The sequence below is a fragment of the Amphibalanus amphitrite genome, unplaced genomic scaffold, assembly GCF_019059575.1.
Source record: "Amphibalanus amphitrite isolate SeventyFive unplaced genomic scaffold, NRLGWU_Aamphi_draft 000138F_arrow, whole genome shotgun sequence".
NCBI classification, from domain to species: domain Eukaryota; kingdom Metazoa; phylum Arthropoda; class Thecostraca; order Balanomorpha; family Balanidae; genus Amphibalanus; species Amphibalanus amphitrite.
The window spans coordinates 676,756-695,525 of record NW_024881633.1 but is presented as its reverse complement, the minus strand read 5'-3'; the positions used below and the strand labels follow the sequence as shown (position 1 = coordinate 695,525).

Below are 18,770 nucleotides of genomic sequence, written 5' to 3'. Positions count from 1 at the left end.
CGGCGGTTTCTCGTGCCCAGGGCGGGGCGCGCCGGTGTTGTTGTCAGCCCTTTACCAGAAGAGATGCTCTGCCGGTCCAGGTGTATTGTCGAGCACAACACAGAGCGAGGTGGTCAGCTACAGTGTCGGTCGAGACCGACGCAGAAACACGTCCGGCGTGGTCTGAGGCTGGGGGTCTTCTCTACACAAGCACGCGGAGCAGATGGTATGTGTCCAGCGGCTGTGGAGCTCGGAGGTCTCCTCGAGCGAGAGAGAGAGAGAGCACGTCCGACGCCGATGATGGCTCTAGGTCTTCTGCCAGTCCCCCCGATCGGGTGACTTCAGCAGAACTCTCCTACTCTAAGGGCGGTGGCCCTCTAACCCTGCGTGGCGGCTCGCTATTGGCTTAAGATTCTTTAAACACAAATCGAACGCTCGTGATTGGTCGCCTACGTCACAGTCTCTCGATCGTACTGGAGTCGTCTAGAAGTGAAGTATGACGTAGTGTCACGCGCCGATCTCGTGACTGAAGGTGTCCGGCGCAACAGAGTTCCAAGAACACGTCAAAACCATTAGCGGACATTTAGCAGGCTAAAAGTGTTTCTAGATAGGTATGCGCGTGCTGAGATGTTCAGAGAGCGCCGGCTCCGGCCGCTGAGTGTCCAGGCGCCGGCCGCAGAGTGCTGGAGACGGTGAGTCACTCATGAATAACGTATGACACGTCCCAGGCCGGCCGCGGCGTCGGCTGCGCTGAGCTGAGCGCGAGCGCGGAGCGGTTGAGCGCGAGCAGGGAGCGGTAAAGACGATGAGCGTTGGAAATGCGAAAATGAAATATAGCCACCACGCAGGTATAATTAGACTACGAACTAGTTAAGCCTAAACCCCTAGAAACATAAGAAGCGATTGACGAAGGACAAACATCAATAAGCAAATAACTAGCACACACTTTACACAATCCGTTAGATTCATAATGCATTCCATCCGAGCATCCCAGCACATGTAATCCCACTGTCCAAACCACCTTGCCCGGTCTGCTGATCTTTCCATCCCCCCTCCTCCCCCAGCAACCGCCCTGACATGCCAGACTCATTCGTCGCACAATCACTATCGTCCGGCGCCATCCCCGGCCCTGACGCTACCGCCACTGCCCCAGGCGCTGCCGCTACCGCCCCAGCAACTGGTGACCACTCTCAGTACGCGTCGGCGGCCGGTGGCAGCGACACGGGACCGTTGGCGTCACACACGCGTCAGTGAGGGGGGAGGGTGCAACAAGGGGTGCACGCTCACGGTATGGAGGCTGGCTTACCTCCTCGCATAGTGCCAGCATACGCCGAGTGCTCTCCAGCGACTGGAAAACAGAAGGGCAGAGAGGTCAGATGGGTCTGTGAAACAGTGATGGACACGAGAGCAATCAGAGGTAAAGAGACCGGTGTTTCAAGTTCAGTTCAGTCTAATTGGGTCTCGTCCCGGGCATACGTGTTCCTTCGTGAAAGTAGGGGAGAGTGGGGTAATTTGGCCGCTTTTTTTAGAAATCGATGTAACTAAAAATCGACAACACATTTCTGCATTTTCTCAACGCTGCCAGGTGTGGCATACATTTTACTTTCCTGGACAGTAAACTTGAAATGATAGAGTAACTACTTATATTGAAATTGTGACGTATTACAAAGGTCTGCAAAGCGGCCAAATTGCCCCACTAGCAGGGTTATTTGGCCGGGGGTGTGGGGCAATTTGGCCGGTGTTAGTTTCAGGCCATGATTTTTGTTATAGGCGAGTCAGCTTCACATTCAGCAATGACGCATGTCCTACGACGCACTTGAAGCATTTTGGAGGTTGACTCAGCCGTCACAGGGGTCGAAAATAGTCAAAATAGCGGCTCTAGATGCGATGACAGTTTTTTACGAATAGCTTTTGAAGTAATCAAGCTAGGCCAAAACTAAAAGTACCATCGTAATTCTCTCGTCATTCCGCATCGAAACATGTATGTGTTGACCTCGAGAGGTCAAGGTCAAAGGTTGGCTTCAGGTCACGTTACCTCAGGTCGCTTGACCTCAAGGTTACGTGAGTTCAAGGTCATCACGTATATCATTCGATGCGCCTTGACGAGCTGAACACAATGAGACCATTTGCGCGGCTGTATCTTTTTTCTGTAAGTATTTATTAGCAAAAAAGCGTTAGGTAACCTTTGATGACGTCACATGCCCTTACAGCTGTCCAATAGGAAATATGGCATCAAGGTAGTCAAAGTTGGTCATGAATTATGTCCTTTATGGTATAATTGACCATGACAACTGTGCCGTCCCAGCATAGTGACTCTGAGCGCACCGGCCAAGTTGCCCCGCTAGTCCCGGCCAAATAACCCCACATTGCCATTCTGAAAATTTTTGTCTATAAAGTCGTCATGGCTGTACAGAACTAGATGAAATTGCTCTTGGCACCGCTGAACACCCTCAAGAATGGCGCTATAATGTTGGAATTCGTTTACAACCCAAATACTACATGTTATACAAATTTTTAAACGGAAGTAAAAGTTATCATTTTCTAACGAAATTCACGTTTTATTAATTTTGAATAAAACTAATAGGGGGAAAGTTTTGACATTTGTTCTGGAGTATGTTCTGACGATGACAAATGAATAGAGACTAAAGTTATTTCATTCACTTTTATCAGCTTTCGTACAGGTGGGGGCGGCCAATTTACACCACCGGCCAAATTACCCCACTCTCCCCTACTTTTAAAAAATAACATCAAACATTGCCGTGTATCAAGCAGTTGGTTGTTCAAGTCCAATTTAATGAAACTGCGAGGAACTATGCTCAGGTCCATATAAACCGGAGAAAAAAAAACTATAAAATTGATATCCATAAATATCGATATCTATGAACAAAAGAAGGATATCAAAAACCTGGTTATCTTTTCTATACCTACTGCTCATCATCTCTACATCCATTATGTCTGTTTGGTGGGTTTTTGGGGCCGACTGACTGCTGGTTGGTGAGGCAATCATCCAATCCAACCCCTGTAGACATTATTCCAGACAACAGGATCACGGCAGCCAGTATGCCTTCCACTGGCTGTGGTAAAACGGTAAACATTCCACCTGTCCACCGTTATCAGCGTTGGCTATTTACTGCATCACGGCACCCGCACAGGATCACGGGATTGCGCTATCACGGAATAGCGGGATCATGGTATCCCGGGATCACGGCATGACATAACTTTAACGTCCCGGACCTGCCTGCCGCGCCACCGATCGAAACCATCCCAACTCGGCGGCCATTCAGCCAGATAAGGTCGCCGAGCGCACCAGTCTAACTCTGACGTCACATCCGGCTAGACACCGCCGAGTGACGTCACCCGGCCGGGTCGGCGCTATGACGTCATACATCCGGCGCCGTGAGACGCGGTCGGATGTCGGGAGAGGTCACAGAATCGGTGACATTTTCGTCCGACAGTATCATAGGAACTCGTACGGTGCCGTGAGTCCCTTCCGTTGTGTTCTGTAGGGACTTCCGACTGCACGGATGTTCTGTTTCGTGTCGTTCTACATATGTTGTCTCGTGTCCTTCCGTTTCGTTCCATCGGGGAGCAGCGTCTGGCGCCCCAACCCGGCCGGCCACCCGTTCCATTTCGCTCCATTCCAAGTCGTTCCGTTCCGTTCTGTCGGCGTCTGACCGTCCGGATCCGGTTAATTCCGTTTCGTGTCGTTCCGTTCCGTTCCCCTGCAGGCGTCCGACCGCCCTGTCCCGGTTCGTCCGGTCTCCGTCCGAGACCCACTCCTCACAGTGCGATCAATACCGGGTGGGAGCCCGCCCAGACCGCCCGCCCGCCCGCCCGCCGCGCTCCACACATGGTAAAACGGGCTCAGAGCAGCCGTTCCACTTCCCAGAAACGGCTCCAAATTAACAGAACAGGATACGAGCTGGAGACTTGTTAGTAACCCACCAAGCCGGCGATGTATACTTTGGGATTATGGGATGATGCAAATCTTTGAGTAACAATGGGTCTATTTAAGCACACAAGCTGCGCAGTTTGGAATTTAGCTGGGAAGTGGAAAGTTACACTGTAGACAGTATGAGAAACTGAAGCTGGCGATCAGCTGCGATGTAAATGATTGATGTTACTCTTTCTTGCAGTATGAGAAAGGCTAACCAAATTTTATACTGAACTAACATGCAAATGATATATCTTACTTATTAGCATACAAACTAAACATACCTATACAAGGATACCGATTCCGTTCGGCTCTCGACGCAATGCGAGCAGCTATCAGAGTACCCAGCAATCAATCACGGCCGTTGCATTGCTAAGACCGAGTAGAAGGCAATCATTCGCGGCAGCAGATGAAAGTGCGAAGCGCCGCGAGAGACCAGCGGAGCGGGCAATATCAGCCGCCAATGACGCGTTGATCCGTACTGCCGCCGCCACTGGCGTCATCAGCAACCTAGATCAATATGACGCCCAACTACCGACCAGGAATGACGCGGGATGACGGTCTCAGCCGCCGGCTTTGTTCTTATGGAGCTACGATAGCAAAAAGCAATGACGCAAAGACTCCAAACTTAGCGTGATGAGCTGTGTGCGTATATCTGTCGTTCGAAGACCTCTGATTGAGAAGCGAAGCGCAAGGATAACGAAAAACCAAGCCATGTGGGAGGATCTAATGCGAATGTCAGTTGTATTGAGACGCACCGGGCGATTTACCGAGAACGAACTTGACGGGAACTCACAACGATAGCGTGGGAGTCGCGGGTTAAATAGCAAAGGTCAGACTGCAGTAATAATAGACGTCCACGCCGACACACACTAAAACCAATGAGGCTCTCGGCAACCCGTCGCGTCAATTCACGACAGCAAATAGGGATCGGGTGTCTTACGTAAAAGATGATGCATTGCACATGAGGCTATGAAATATACTAGACTGTGATTTCTGACGACAGCCGTGATGAGCCATCCGATCTAAAAGCCATGCGGCATAAAGGTCATTTGTGGCTCCAGGCTTATCGGGTGCCGTAAATAGATTTCATCAGCAATGGCTGAATATAAGCTTCAGTGACCTGTCGATGATGCGGAATGCTTTGCACGCAGTTTGCCCGCAGAATGGCATTACACATTGGCATTGCCAGGAATCAGTTTATTAATTCGGATATAAATTTTCCAGCATCGATATCATCAGCATACCACCAAATGTCATAAATAGCAGTACGGCACTAAAAAATCGTCCATTCTAAGAAAGCTCAAGTGCCGTTTCCATAACGCCGTCCGTTTCGTTCCAGCCCGTCTGATCTCAGCAGCAGAGCAGTTCGGAGATTATCGGCACTGCAGTCCATCGACCACATTGTCCCACGGATGTCGGCTGCAACCGGCATACGAACAGAAAAAGATCAATCAGAGCTTCAGAACAGGACTGGACGAACCAAAGAATAGGCCACCAAGTAAAGGGAACAAATGATATGCGAGCGCGCAAATGTAAAGTAGAAATAGTGTATTTAAGTGACACAAGTAGGTAGACGACACAATAAGTCTGATTATCACCCGACCAGCGAGCACCGCTTAGGTCCACGGTTACGGACGGTTCACATTGTGCATGCTGCCATGGCGGTGAGCAGCCGACAGTTACGGAACACAGGTGTTTGTGGCCGGCTTACAGACAGCGGGCACCAATAACGGAACGCGCCGGGAGAAATGGCAGGCACCCGGTTTTCCTGTCCAGCGAACGAGTTTTCCTGCTAATCCGTGTACTCTGTCCAGTGTCTAACAGACATAATCGCCCAAAGCGTGACTCAAGCGTAGGAAACGCCAGCGTTCTTACGTAGCCTCTCATATCTCAGCGAAACGCTCGCAGCGTATGTCAAATAAAATGGCCTGAAGATACGATTTCCTAGATGCTTTGAAGAACACGTCGGATGGTTTGATCTTCAAATACCCGATGGATCCAATTCCCAAATGGCGTCACTGACATTTTGATGACCTTCAAGTTTCGTATTGGTTGATGGTCCATGCCGACGACATTTCCAGTGCTGTCAGGATATATACGGTCGCCAGTAAGTCACCCTATTCTGCACACTGTTCGGTCGTGTTTCCTAGATATTTCCTAGATGTGTTTCCACGCCCATCTACACGGTTTCTTTTCCCCTCCATCGGCCCATTCGTCCGTCCCGGTCCGTCTATCTCTTGCGATCAGGGCACGGGGGAGAACCACAGGCTCCGTTCTCACAGTTCCGGCTAGCTCAGTTGGCTCTCAATTCTCAGTGTTTCAGTTCACCCAGGTAGCATTCTGTTAGCTCAGTCAGCAGCTGCCGATCAATATCATACATCTTCACCCTAAGTTTCATCTGATCCAGTCGTGGCCGTGCATAAACCATTTTGTAGCAAGTTGACTACAACTCACGTTACATCCCTTCAAAAGGTCGGCATTCATAAAGCAGCATTCCACCTAAAAACGACCCATCACCTTCACAGACCCTGACCCCACCTATTCCCACAGGGTCCCCGGTCGTCCATTTGGGTCAGTTGACGGCGCGCGGCCGGCCGCAGAGCCGTGCCAATATTCGGCCGGCCCCACCCTGCGGCCAGTGCCGCTGCTCGCTGCGACGCCCAGCATTAACGCTATTGGCGGCCCGGGAATCAATACGTCCCCATTACCGGGCCACGGGCGCAGAGCGCCGCGTTACTTATTCAGACGGCGTAACGAGCCTGGTCTGCGTGACGGAACGGGACGCGTGTGTCCGTCACGGCCGATCGTGACGCCGACTCACGGATGAGGCCCTCCTGCGGGGCGTCCGTACACCCAGCACTCTGGAAGGGGATCCTCACAGGGGTCGGGTGTGAGTATGAAGAGAGGGGTCACAGGGGGAGGGTGACAGCTGAGTGTGTCACCTCTGTATGCAGAGGTGACAGCTGAGTGACCTAAGAGCTGAGGAGATGACAAGACGTATGCCAACAAAGGGGAATAGCCGACCCTGCTGGTGAATGTTTGCCAGAGAGATGCCAACCTTCTCAGTCACAGGGGTCACAGGGAAGGCATACGATGATACCGACCATAAATTATACAGTAATTGTTTTCGAAAATTGTCTTTGATAAAACGAATAGGTACTACCGTACTACTAGAAACCTGTACCGGAAGTTTGCAGGTTATTAACGACATCACGATTTAAATTCCTGTCGCAGTTACAAAAACTGAACTACAAACATCCGGCGTTATATATCCGTGGGCGTTGACGAGGTTGGCTAGGTGAGGTATGGTCCTCCTGTGTGAGATATGGTTTGAGACTCTGTCACATTGCCGCCACCACCCGGCACCGACCTGCCGGCGGGCGGGCGGCGGGCGGGACCACGCGCGTTACTGCCACCGCCCCTCACCGCAGCCATCCATACCGGCCGCAGCTAACGACAAATGGACCCGGCAGTGTGGGGACTGGGGAGTGTGCGATCTCGGGGAAGTACAGGGATGCTGGCTGCTGTGACAGCGTAAACAGCACGACCCAAAAGCAGCTGGCGATTAGTACCTAATTTAGTGTCTGTAGGTAGTGTTTGGCAGTACTTTAAGCGTTACGTTTCTGGCACGGTTAAGACTTTCCTGGAGTGTTTATGTTCCCGAGTGGCATCTGCGAGCTGATGTCGGGTGTTTTGGGGACTCGTCGGGGCAGTCGCTGTCTGGCATTGGATTGAAGCTGTCGTCTGCAAGAATATATAGCCGAAACGGAATACTGTTGTGAAGGACCTGTGGAAGCAAGTGGGAGGACACTACAGTGTCACATGCTGGATTTGACTGCAGCTTCTGTGAAAGAAAATTGCGTTTTAGCAAGTGTACAATAAAGGGAAAGGACTTCTCTTTCTATGAGGCAAAAATGCCCTGTCCTATCACGTGAATGTAACAGGCTAGGTGGTATAAATAGAAGAGGGCGGCAGACCGGCCTGCCACAGCGAGCCGCCTGTTATTGATTACACTGTTCTCTTATTCACGCGCTGTCTTTGAAATCATAAGACTGATTCGTTTCCGCGAAACGAGACCACATTTTAACAATTCCACTTGACAAATAGCTTCAAAGTGGAACGACACCCATGTGAAATAGTTGGTAGCATAGCGCTCGTATCAGACCCTGGACTGCGTCCCATTTCAAGGACCAGCTCAGCAGTCAATGAGTCCCAGACAGAATAAAAGACGTCGCGCCACTGATATTATCTTTGACCTGAGCGAGGTCAAGGGTCATCACAATTTTGATCTTTCTAGTGACCTGAGCGTGGTCACTGCACACTCACCTCGCCCGTGACCTAGCCGAGGTCATCACCATCCCCGACCCCACCCATGACCTGAGCGGGGTCACCGTTACGTCACTCACCTCATCTGTGACCTGGTTGGCCTTTTGCTGGAGCTGCTCCAGCTCCGAGCGCGGCTGTTCAGCGTCGGCGGCCATGTCTGGTAGAGGGAGCGGCGGTCGAAGCGGTGGTAGAGGCGGCGGTCACGAGAGACACCGGCTGTGGAGGCAGAGGGGGAGAGAGTCAGAGTGAGGGAGTAGGGAGAGGGAGAATGGGGAGCATCAGACTGAGTGACGGGGAGAGTCAGACCAGGGATGAGCACTGGGAGAGTCTGACTGAGAGTCATCAGTCAGGGTTCGACTTTCGAGTCAGATTAGGAAGGGAAAGTCAGGCTAGCATAGGGGAGAGGAGAGAGAGAGAGAGAGAGAGAGAGAGAGAGAGAGAGAGAGAGAGAGAGAGAGAGAGAGAGAGAGCGAGAGCGAGAGCGAGAGCGAGAGCGAGAGCGAGAGCGAGAGCGAGAGCGAGAGCGAGAGCGAGAGCGAGAGAGAGCGAGAGCGAGAGAGCGAGAGAGCGAGAGAGCGAGAGAGAGCGAGAGAGAGAGAGAGAGAGAGAGAGAGAGAGAGAGAGAGAGAGAGAGAGAGAGAGAGAGAGAGAGAGAGAGAGAGAGAGATGCAGCTGGGCAGCCGGCAGAGTGAGTAAACTGGTCATGGGCAATTGTTGCATGGATCATATTCTAGCGCTGTTACGCAGTTACACAAGCACCAATTTCAATGGGTACAGCAACTCAAAGCTCACGCGAGATTAAAATTCTAAAACGAAACCGTTCCAAGTTTGGCCGCAAGTTTACGTTTTCGGGGTGAACTCTTCTAAAGCTTTCAGCTCTGAATGAGCACCGCTCCAGCCTTTTGATAAGTCGGTATTCGCGGAACGAACTGAGGTCCGCTGCGATTGAGAGTCAACGAACTGGCACCGACCGGGCTTCGGTGGACGCATGAGCGCGCCTGAGAGCCCGTCCGGGGCAGTGGCCAGCTGAGCCGGCTCTCCCAGCGTGCAGGGTGCGGTAACATTGGGTCAGGGACGGTGAGGAGAGGGACCGCTAGAGTTAGCTGGAGACAATCCCTGCAGCCCAAACCATGAACAATTGGAAGATGGGTCGAGTTTAGTCTACGCTGGTGCAACAGCGAACAAAAGTCAAGATTGGTGAATCGGCAACAACAGGCGACGGAGGAACAAAAAATTAAAGCGCAATCCAGACTCTGAAAAAGATGGTGCTTGAAGGTGGCTGGAAACGAAGCCCGCTAGAAGCGAGCTAGCTGTCGAAAGGAATTCTCCGGACAGCCAACACAGTCGGAGAATTGAATAAAACAAGCCACAGTCGACTCTGATTTCCCCACAGAGCTGCAGAGCTAGGCGGTGATTTTGCTCGACCCGAGTTGGCGGCCCACGGCACCCTGCAAAAACGGCGTACACCGACCCCAGCCCTGGCCAGTAGCCATCACTATGTCAGACCTGCTTGGGGCAACGCAAGAAGGGCTGAGAAAGAAGTTGGGATTCACCAGCTGTCAAGCTCCCCACAATTAGTGGAGCGAAATAAAGCGAAGGCATGGACAATGCACTGAATAATAAATGCATTAGGGCACCAACAGACTGACAGTATAGTTACATCTAATGCTTCCGCAATCCGAGGTCTGCGGCTTTGCGCTCCAATGGTTTCACACTACGAGTCATCAATCATTCTCACTTCATTCATCGTTTCTGACCAAGAAGAATATGTAAGTACCGATATCCAAAATAAAAAGAACAAGAAAGCTAAACCAACGCAGCGAACCTAATGGACGCCGTCTTTAAGATCTCAGACGCCGAGCGCCCTCCAGAACCCACCAAAGGTCACCGTTCTGACCTTCCCGTTTCAGGCAGCTCCTTGGAGAGGTCCGGGGCGTTGGGCACACAACTTGACGAACTTGCAGCCGGCTGAGAACGCTATCCGCCTCTGCGGCTGGCGGCGATGGTCTTAAACCAGACCCGTGACGCAGTCAGAGCCAGAATAACCCTCCAACGCCAACCGAGCTGGAAATCAGACCGCTTGAAGAAACCGAGGGTTCTCAACGATGGATAAAATTACTGGAGCGGCGTGTGATCTACTAATGATCTAATAAAGGCAGGGTTCGATAATATAGCTCATAAGCCAAATGGTTTGGCACGGCTACTCTTACCAAAACACATTTAAAATTGTAGCTAGTAGTAGTGACGCACCAAAAAAGATTGCTCGTACCCTCCGTTCCCTCTGTTCTATCCTCAGTGCTGCACATCCTTTTCCTCCACGTCTCAGTCCCCTGTTCCGGGCTGGACAGGCAACTTTACCCCATACGGGATTGCCCGTAAGAGCAACCCCGTAGCCGGGTGCGGTAACTGATTGGGAGGGGGGAGGGCTGGTCGGCCTGTCCTCTGGACGGGTTCAGCACCGGCGACTCACCAGGGTACTCACCCAGACCAATGTACTGGTCTGAACTGTGGCTGGTGGGTGTACTAGACTGTGTATCGCATATAGATTGACATTTGGCCGATGGTTGGGCTAGAATGAGCGCTGACCTGACCTGACTTGACCTGTTGACGGTAGGTGTTCTCGACTGTGCGCTGACCTGACCTATGGTCGATCGTTGTAGTCTAGAATATTGTGTACTGATTCGACCTCACTCGAACTGTGGCCGAAGGATGCTCTAGGCTGTGACCTACCCTGCGACCGGTGGGTATGCCGAAATGTGCCCTGTGCACTGACCTGACCCGGGGCCGACGGCAGCGCAGTGCGGCGACACTGAGCGCCCGTGTCGCGCGCGTTCACCAGCGGCAGCGGCGGCGGCGGCGGCGGCAGCCAGGTACCGCTCTGCGCTCCGACTGCCGCCGCCACCGCCACCGTCGCTGCCGCCGCCGCCCAATCAATACGGCACCCGCCGCCGCCGCCGCCGCCGCCCACCCCGAGAACAAAGAGCCGACGAACCGGCAGCGGAACAGAACGCCGGCGTCCGCAACGGCACGTGCATCAGTCGGCACTCAGAGGTCGGGTCAGGTCAGCCACGAGCGAGGTCAGAGGTCATATCGGGATGACCTAGGAAAAAACGCACAGTGGTACGAGCCATTTGGCAAGCCGTAATAAAGTTTTATCCGTTTCCAAGGCAAAACAGATACGCTATTGAAAAGAATCAAATCACACAAGCTGCGATCGGATAGCTACTTAGGTACCACTAACATCCCAAACGAAAGAAAGACATGCTTAACTGAGCAAGTCATCCAAGGGGAGCGAGCATTTGGTTTGCAATTCAAGCAGGCTTGGCAATTCCCGTAGCTACCATTGAGACCCACAGATGACAAGAATTTCCATATAAACGTCTTTAGATGGCACTATGTGAAAATGCCTACCATAAAAGCGTATGCCAGACCCTTCCAAATGACCTCTGGGAGATACAGAAGAATGCAAAAACTTCCGATTTATGTACAGATACGAATCGACCAATTTTCTTGTGAATAAATTCGGAGTTTTTCCTCAGTATCCTGTCGTGTGATGGGCAATTACCCAAGTCAGTTTCGGTTTCGTATCAATAGTCTTTTGTAGCATGTATTAACTACGCCCACCGGAACAAGAGTGCATTTGACTGAGCATTCTGAGCAATGCAAATATAACTTTCGCGACCTCCCAGTGATGCTTCCAGCACGGTTGCCCAGGCTGAGCCAACGTGGCGTTAGGAGAGGTCCGGTCTTACCGCTGCCCACTTCGGGAGCAGTCGACCGACACCTGTTCGGCGCCCATTCACCAATTCATCGGCGGCCCAGACCCTTCAGAGGATCGGCATTCGGCGGGCAGCGACACGTGCAGGGGTGCCAGCTGTGGGGCGGCGCCCGCGGCCACGGCAAATGGCACCGCCCGCGCGCCATCACAGCCACGCCCGCTCGCTCATAGAATATTGCACATGCAGGGGCTGTATTGTATCTACATCTGCGGACCCATCATGTGGCAGCGTGGCTTGTGACTGCATGGTAAAAAAAAAGAAAGTGCGTGATGAAAGTGGTAGGTAGTTACTTGGCAATGTAGGAAAAACAGCCCAAACTGCAGCCAACCGGTATCACACTGCACTGCCTGACGGCAGTCGAGTGGAGGATCCCTATTACCGCTACTCGAGTCGACAGAAAGTTACCAGGTGACATCAACAAATTGTTCAGTGACGTCCGACAGATATTACCTAGTGGCGACAGGCACAGGTCTATAGATGGTCTAAGACACAGGCGAGCTGTCTCAGTGTTCTTCTGCGTGAGAACAGAGCGCGATAACGACGTAGCTCTTGCTGCTATCACGTGACACTGCAATCGGTCACAGTCATCCGAGACTCTTTACGGCCGTAATTACGACGGGTATATGACGTCCCGACTGGAAAAAATGCACGCTTTCGTCGAGAACTCGAGCGTAGTTGGGCGTTTGCGCCGAAATTTTTCGGCGTACTTCGGCGTAAATCGACGGCTTGCGCCGAAATTTTCGGCGTACTTCGGCGTAAATCGACGGTTTTCTCTATCTCTCTATCGCAAACGGCTCCGGAGCAGTCGCGAAAAACCCGTCAGGGGGTGGCACCAACCCCCCTCGGCCGGCGAGGGTTAAATGTCTTCGGAAGTTAAACATCTTAAATATCACTTATCTTGTCTCGTGTTCGTCTCAGGGTATTTAAGTCATGTTCAGTGAACCTGATTGTGACTCTCCCACGGCGGGAACAGTTCACCGATCGAGAGTGAGGTTATGGTTTGTCGGATCCCCTAGTTCAGATAACGTATGCTATCGTTTGCGTATTGACCGTTGTGATTCCTGTATTTCCGGCGTGTGGTTTGCGAGCGGACGCTGGTAATTGGTCCCGCGTGGCCTGGTATCTGCCCGATCCCATCGGCCGTGCTTGCACCACGCCTGTTGAAGGCCCCGTCAGGCGTCAGTCACCGGCTGGGCACATACTGCTGATCAGAGCCGGGCAACAAAATAAAGGTTACGTTATGGAACATGCCAGTGAGTTTGTGAGTCAGGAGATTTTGTGATAGCGAACGCTGGTGCTCGGTCCCGCATGGCCTGCTGATGTCTATTGTCTGTCCGATCCCGTCGACCGTGCCAACAACCGTCAGTAGTCACTGGAAGACAGTCACACACACACGCCAGCTCCCCCCTCGACGAAAAGTGCGTGGCTACAGCCTGCAGCCATCAGTAAGCCTTGAAAATTTTCGGCGCATGAAGCATGGCTTGGTAAAATAATTTCGGCGCATAAGCCCTTGCGCCGAAATTTCGGCGCATCACCTCCGCCGAGAACTTCAGCGTAGTGGAGGCATTTTTTCCAGTCGGGTATGACGTGTCACATGACTTAGCGACACACAGTAGTACCTATCAGCCGACAACCCCTCGGGATCGAACGAGTCAGCAATGGCCGCAGTGCCCTTGCACTTATGAACTGCTACAGGGTCTTTCATAATGAATGCTATTTTTAAAATAGCCATAGTTCATGTGATATACATCACAAAGTTATTGTCAATACCCGAATGAAATAACAAATCATGGGAAATTCTGTACACATGACTCGCATTTAGGTACCCTTCATCGATTTTGAACTGTGTCGCCTCGCTTTCGGACACAGATTTCGGCCCGCTGACGCAAATGGTGCACCACGCGCTTCACATCCTCCGCGCACAGCATTGCAACAAACCTCTCCACTGTGACCTGCAGCTCTATGAAGGTCACTGGAAGGGTCTCTCTGCTTGGGGCCTCCAAGACAACTGCCCAAAATCAGAAGTCCATCGGCGAGAGATCGGCTCCGAGCTGGCCACGGCCGTGAGACGGCTGATCACTCGTCTGTCAAAGTTGCCATCCAACCACTGGCGCCCAGCCGCCGTTATGTCACTTCAGCGCCGTCCTACTGAAACCAGCGGCCTTGTCTTTGAAGCCCGCCAGGCACATGAGGCCAGAATTCTTCCTTGGGCACTGAGCAGCCTCAGATAAGCTGGCCCGGTCACTGATAAGCCGGAAGCGAACCAGCAGACGAAAACACGCCCGTCGACCACGGCAGCCCAAAACATGACCTTTCGTGCGTTTTGTTCATTGCAGTCAACCGTGACACTCTGGAATCTGTTCACAAGCCTGTGATCATTTTAGAGCGGACATTGTGCTTCTTTTAAAAGTGTCCCCGAATCTTACGGTGGACAGCCGTGCGCTTCAGTGAGCCGTTTACGTGAACAAAACGCTTACGTGAAAAAACAGCTGACCCGTGTTGTAGGGGGAGGCATTTCATGTCCACACAAAAGGGAAGTTTCGTGAAATGTGACAGTTTTAATTACATCAACAGAAATTCCAAAAAATTTGCAATAAAGTAAATATAAAATTTATGCTTTTATTATTTACGAACACGTTCAACTTCGCGTTTTAAAAATAACATTCATTATGAAAGACCCTGTACAACATCGGTGCGAGCGACAAATAACTCCCAGGTGCCACAGAGAAGTTGAAGCCGTGTCAAAACCTCTGATAGATAACGGCAAAGCCTAGTGTACGCCACCGACCTTGATAGTGAAGGCCGACGCCCGATCCCAGATAGAGACCGTTATCGAGATACTGAGAGAGGCAGCGGTATCTTGTTCCGCAACCCCGATATCCGGTCTCACGAGGGTCAGGCTCATTTGACCAGGAACAGGCCTGATTGGAGCTATGGATGGAGGTCGAGACCCTAAGTCAGAAATGTTGATATAAGTACAAATATGCATCTCATGTCAGATGCCTATATCATTTAATGTTGGTGTATCATGCCTGTATTGGAGAACACCAAAAATGGTGATGTTTGGAATGCGGACAGCATGACATGTATATAACTTACCAGCCTCAAGACACTGAGGTGTCATGTTGGTGCAGGCTGGTCTCAAATGGCACTAATAGCATGCTATTACAAAACCAATCCAGTACAAACACCACTAAACAGAAGCATTCCTGATCATGTTCCATTTACAGCCATTACCAGTTTTTGTTCAGGTGTTAACAGTGAAACACTTCACATGTTCATTGAAAACATAGGTTTCCATTTCTGAATTATTATGGAATAGGACCTATAAACAAAGAAATGGCAGGTGAACAAATAAACAAAATCAAATCCTTAGCCCATTTTAGCACTTTTCCAGATAAAAACTATATAACTCATAAAATGTTCATTGAAGTACCTACCCCAATTATGAAAACCCCAAGATTTATAACAGTAACTAGCTTATGTACCTACTGTTGTCAGATGTCATGCATTAGCGAATGTCATTAAGGTAGTCTGGACACACAGTTATAAACTTAGTGATGACCAGTCACACTGAACAATCTTGCCACCACCAAAGACAATCAAGCAACCACAAAACAACCCAGGTTACATAGAATAATGGAGCGAATGGGTACACAGTGCAATCATTACAACAGCACACCAGCACTGTGTGGCCACAAAGAGGCAAGGTGGGAGGGGGGGGGGCATTCATATGTTCCACAGTTCATATTTGCCACACATATGCCACAGCAGATTCTGAAGGTTGTAGGTGGCAGGTTAGTAGGTTGTAGGTTGTAGAGAGGGTGAGGTCAAGGTTAGATCATGTTTTGTTTTATATTTTACTGTATAAAGATGACTGTGATGATCGTGAAGTGTGGATTTTGTGGCATACTTTTATGATATACACCTGGCAAGGCAATGTCCATCTCTGCCAATCCGCACTCCGCAGTAGCCCAAAAACTCAAAAAATTCATGTCCTCTTCATTTCCTGCATCAACTATCTCAGTGACCTTACAACACCTCATACTATCAGTGAGGCAGACACTACAATCTGACACCAATATTTATCATTGTGAAGCTCTCACCATCTCACTTTCCGGCATTTTGATTCGGATTCGGAATGATCAGATTTCCAGCCAACACTGCTTCCAGTAAAAGTGTGGTCAGTGGTGCTCAGTGCAACTGCAACCAGCCACATGAACAAATATTTATCATAATAATCGAATTAATTTCTCCAAACACAAACCATCAGACCTTGACCTGGACTGGACCGAAACTTGAACTTTACATGAACGGCATCGAAACAATTTGACTTACTTTAGTGGAGTGAATGGCTTGTCAAGCTGCTGAAATGTGCAGCTCGTTATCCCTTTAACAGTTTCTCAGCTATCTTGAATCACCTGTAAACGCCACAGTTAAAAATCAAAATATGAGGAGACGACAACAGAGACAACACGACGCAGAGCGGGGGATTCCAGAGCTCTGTTCGCACCCCGTTTATTTATCAGCAGGCTGCGACCATGCTGCTACTTCTTGGCTCCTCATTGGTCGAATTCAAGTGGTCTATTCGCTAGACCAATGAGAGGCCAAGCCGCGCCAGCAATAACTTCCTTATATGGGGAAAACCGACAGCACGCTGATATAAAAACAGCGAGCGAACAGGGCCCAGGACAAATCTTCGTATGGCATTTCTTCGTCGCGCAATTCTTCGTCCGCATTTCTTCGTCCGCAAATCTTCGTCGGCGCATTTATTCGTGTCGCATTAATTCGTCTCGCATTTCTTCGTAAGCGCAAATATTCGTAGCGCATTTCTTCGTATCCGCATTTCTTCGTACGCGCATTTCTTCGTCAAGCATTTTTTCGTCCACGCATTTCTTCGTCTACGCAAATCTTCGTCCGCATTTCTTCGTCCACGCAAATCTTCGTCTGCGCATATCTTCGTCCGCAAATCTTCGTCCCCGCAAATCCTCGTCCGCAAATCTTCGTCTGCATTTTTTCGTCCACGCATTTCTTCGTCTACGCAAATCTTCGTCCGCATTTCTTCGTCCACGCAAATCTTCGTCCCGGCAAATCTTCGTCCGCAAATCTTCGTCCGCAAATCTTCGTCCGCAAATCTTCGTCCGCAAATCTTCGTCCGCAAATCTTCGTCCGCAAATCTTCGTCCGCATTTTTCGTCCACGCATTTCTTCGTCCACGCAAATCTTCGTCCGCAAATCTTTGTCCGCGCATATTTTCGTCCGCAAACCTTTGTCTGCGCTATCTTCGTCTCCGCAAACATTCGTCTACAAATGTGGTTCAATAAAACTATGAAGAAATATCAGACCATCAAGTGAATGACGAATTTAATGCATGGGAATGGATGATCGAAACTTTTGAAGTCAGGTAGATGAGGTCAGTCAGGTGAAGCTATTGTATTTGGGAGCCGACAATTGTAACATTCCATATCATTCTCCCGGACATTCTTTTTTTCGCGGTCGATAAATGACAATATAATCTTGTACCCTCGCCGGCATAGGCGGCGGAACGGGGAGGGCACCGGGGCACCGTTCCTCTCTTTAATTTTGGCCTTTTAACAGTAGCCCTATGGGCGTTGCATGGAAAGAATGAGACTAAAAGTCGGCAGTGCCGTGCCCCCCCCCCCCTAATTGAAGGTGTTCCGCCGCTACTGCTCGCCGGACCTATTTGTTTTCTACATACACGCCGGCCGAGGGGGGCGGGTACGACCCCCCCCCCCATCGCCGCTTTGCCACTGGTGGAGCTAGCGCGTCGCGGAATAAACGAGCGTGTGCGCCGTTACGAGACGCAGATTACCCGATACTACCCGATTTTAAGGCCTTCTAGGTCAGGGGTCGGCTTTCGGCCCGCGGGCCGGATCCGGCCAGGTGGGTGACGGCTGGATCCGGCCCGCGACCATCTGACGTCCGGCCCGCGGCTGGTATCAGCGACTTACATCGTGTTCCGGCCCGCGGTTCCTTCAGAAATCGACTCCGATATAAAAGTGACTTAAATGTGCTTTGGCACAATAGTTCTTCCTTCGCACACTTCATGAGTTTATAAACACCATTTGGTGCAGGTGTGTAAGAGTGGCTATATGAATCCATTGTGGGGTCGCCCTTTCCAGTAAGTGTCACGTAACAGCAATGGGACCAGGGACTCAACATGAACTGGACCCGGGGTGCTCGCCAAGAAGACCAATGTCTCCATCCTATCATCCTTCCGGCTCTGAAATGGTCTTGTCAGACCGAAAGGGCATAACCCAACAAAACAAACTAAATTCGCTGTCTGGCTGCGTGGTGTAGTGGTTAGCGCTTTAACCTCGCGTTCAAATGACACGGGGTTCGAATCCCATCGCCGGCTGATGCTTTTGGCGTGTTGTCCCAGTAAACATGCCGATGTCGGCGACTGGGGGGCTCGAATCCCGCCGCCGGTTGATATTTTTGGCGCGTTGTCCCAATAAACATGCCGACGTCGGCCCCGTTGGTCCAACGACAAACGATCTCGTCAACCTCGGCAAACGACCTCGGCCCGACGTCGGCTCGACGTCGGCTGGACTTCGGCTGGACGTCGGAACATGCGGGCATATCCGACGTCCAGCCGATGTCGGGCCGAGGTTGAACCGACGTTGGGCCGACGTCGGCATGTTTACTCATTACTGGGGCGGGCCGGAACACGATGTAAGTCAACGGCAAATTGTTAGCTGGGTTCGTCATTCACTTGATGGTCTGATA

The 18,770-nt window shown here is 50.9% G+C and overlaps 1 protein-coding gene across 5 annotated transcripts in view; it reads right to left on the bottom strand.

Moving 5' to 3' along the window:
• The window catches only part of LOC122382347 (synaptosomal-associated protein 25-like), a 35,973-nt gene extending 19,436 nt beyond the window's left edge, over positions 1-16,537 (bottom strand). For 2 of the 5 annotated variants that reach the window (XM_043367558.1, XM_043367562.1), the window contains exons 1-3: positions 16,360-16,507; positions 8,323-8,458; positions 1,286-1,327 (exon numbers count right to left, since the gene is read on the bottom strand). In XM_043367558.1, the coding sequence (XP_043223493.1) occupies positions 1,286-1,327; positions 8,323-8,397 (117 nt within the window). In that variant the 5' untranslated portion in view covers positions 8,398-8,458; positions 16,360-16,507. Of the gene's footprint in view, positions 1-1,285; positions 1,328-8,322; positions 8,459-11,015; positions 11,129-16,359 lie in introns of those variants that run through there. The other 3 variants (XM_043367559.1, XM_043367557.1, XM_043367561.1) reach the window with 3 other exon arrangements.
• Positions 16,538-18,770: the final 2,233 nt, after the last annotated feature.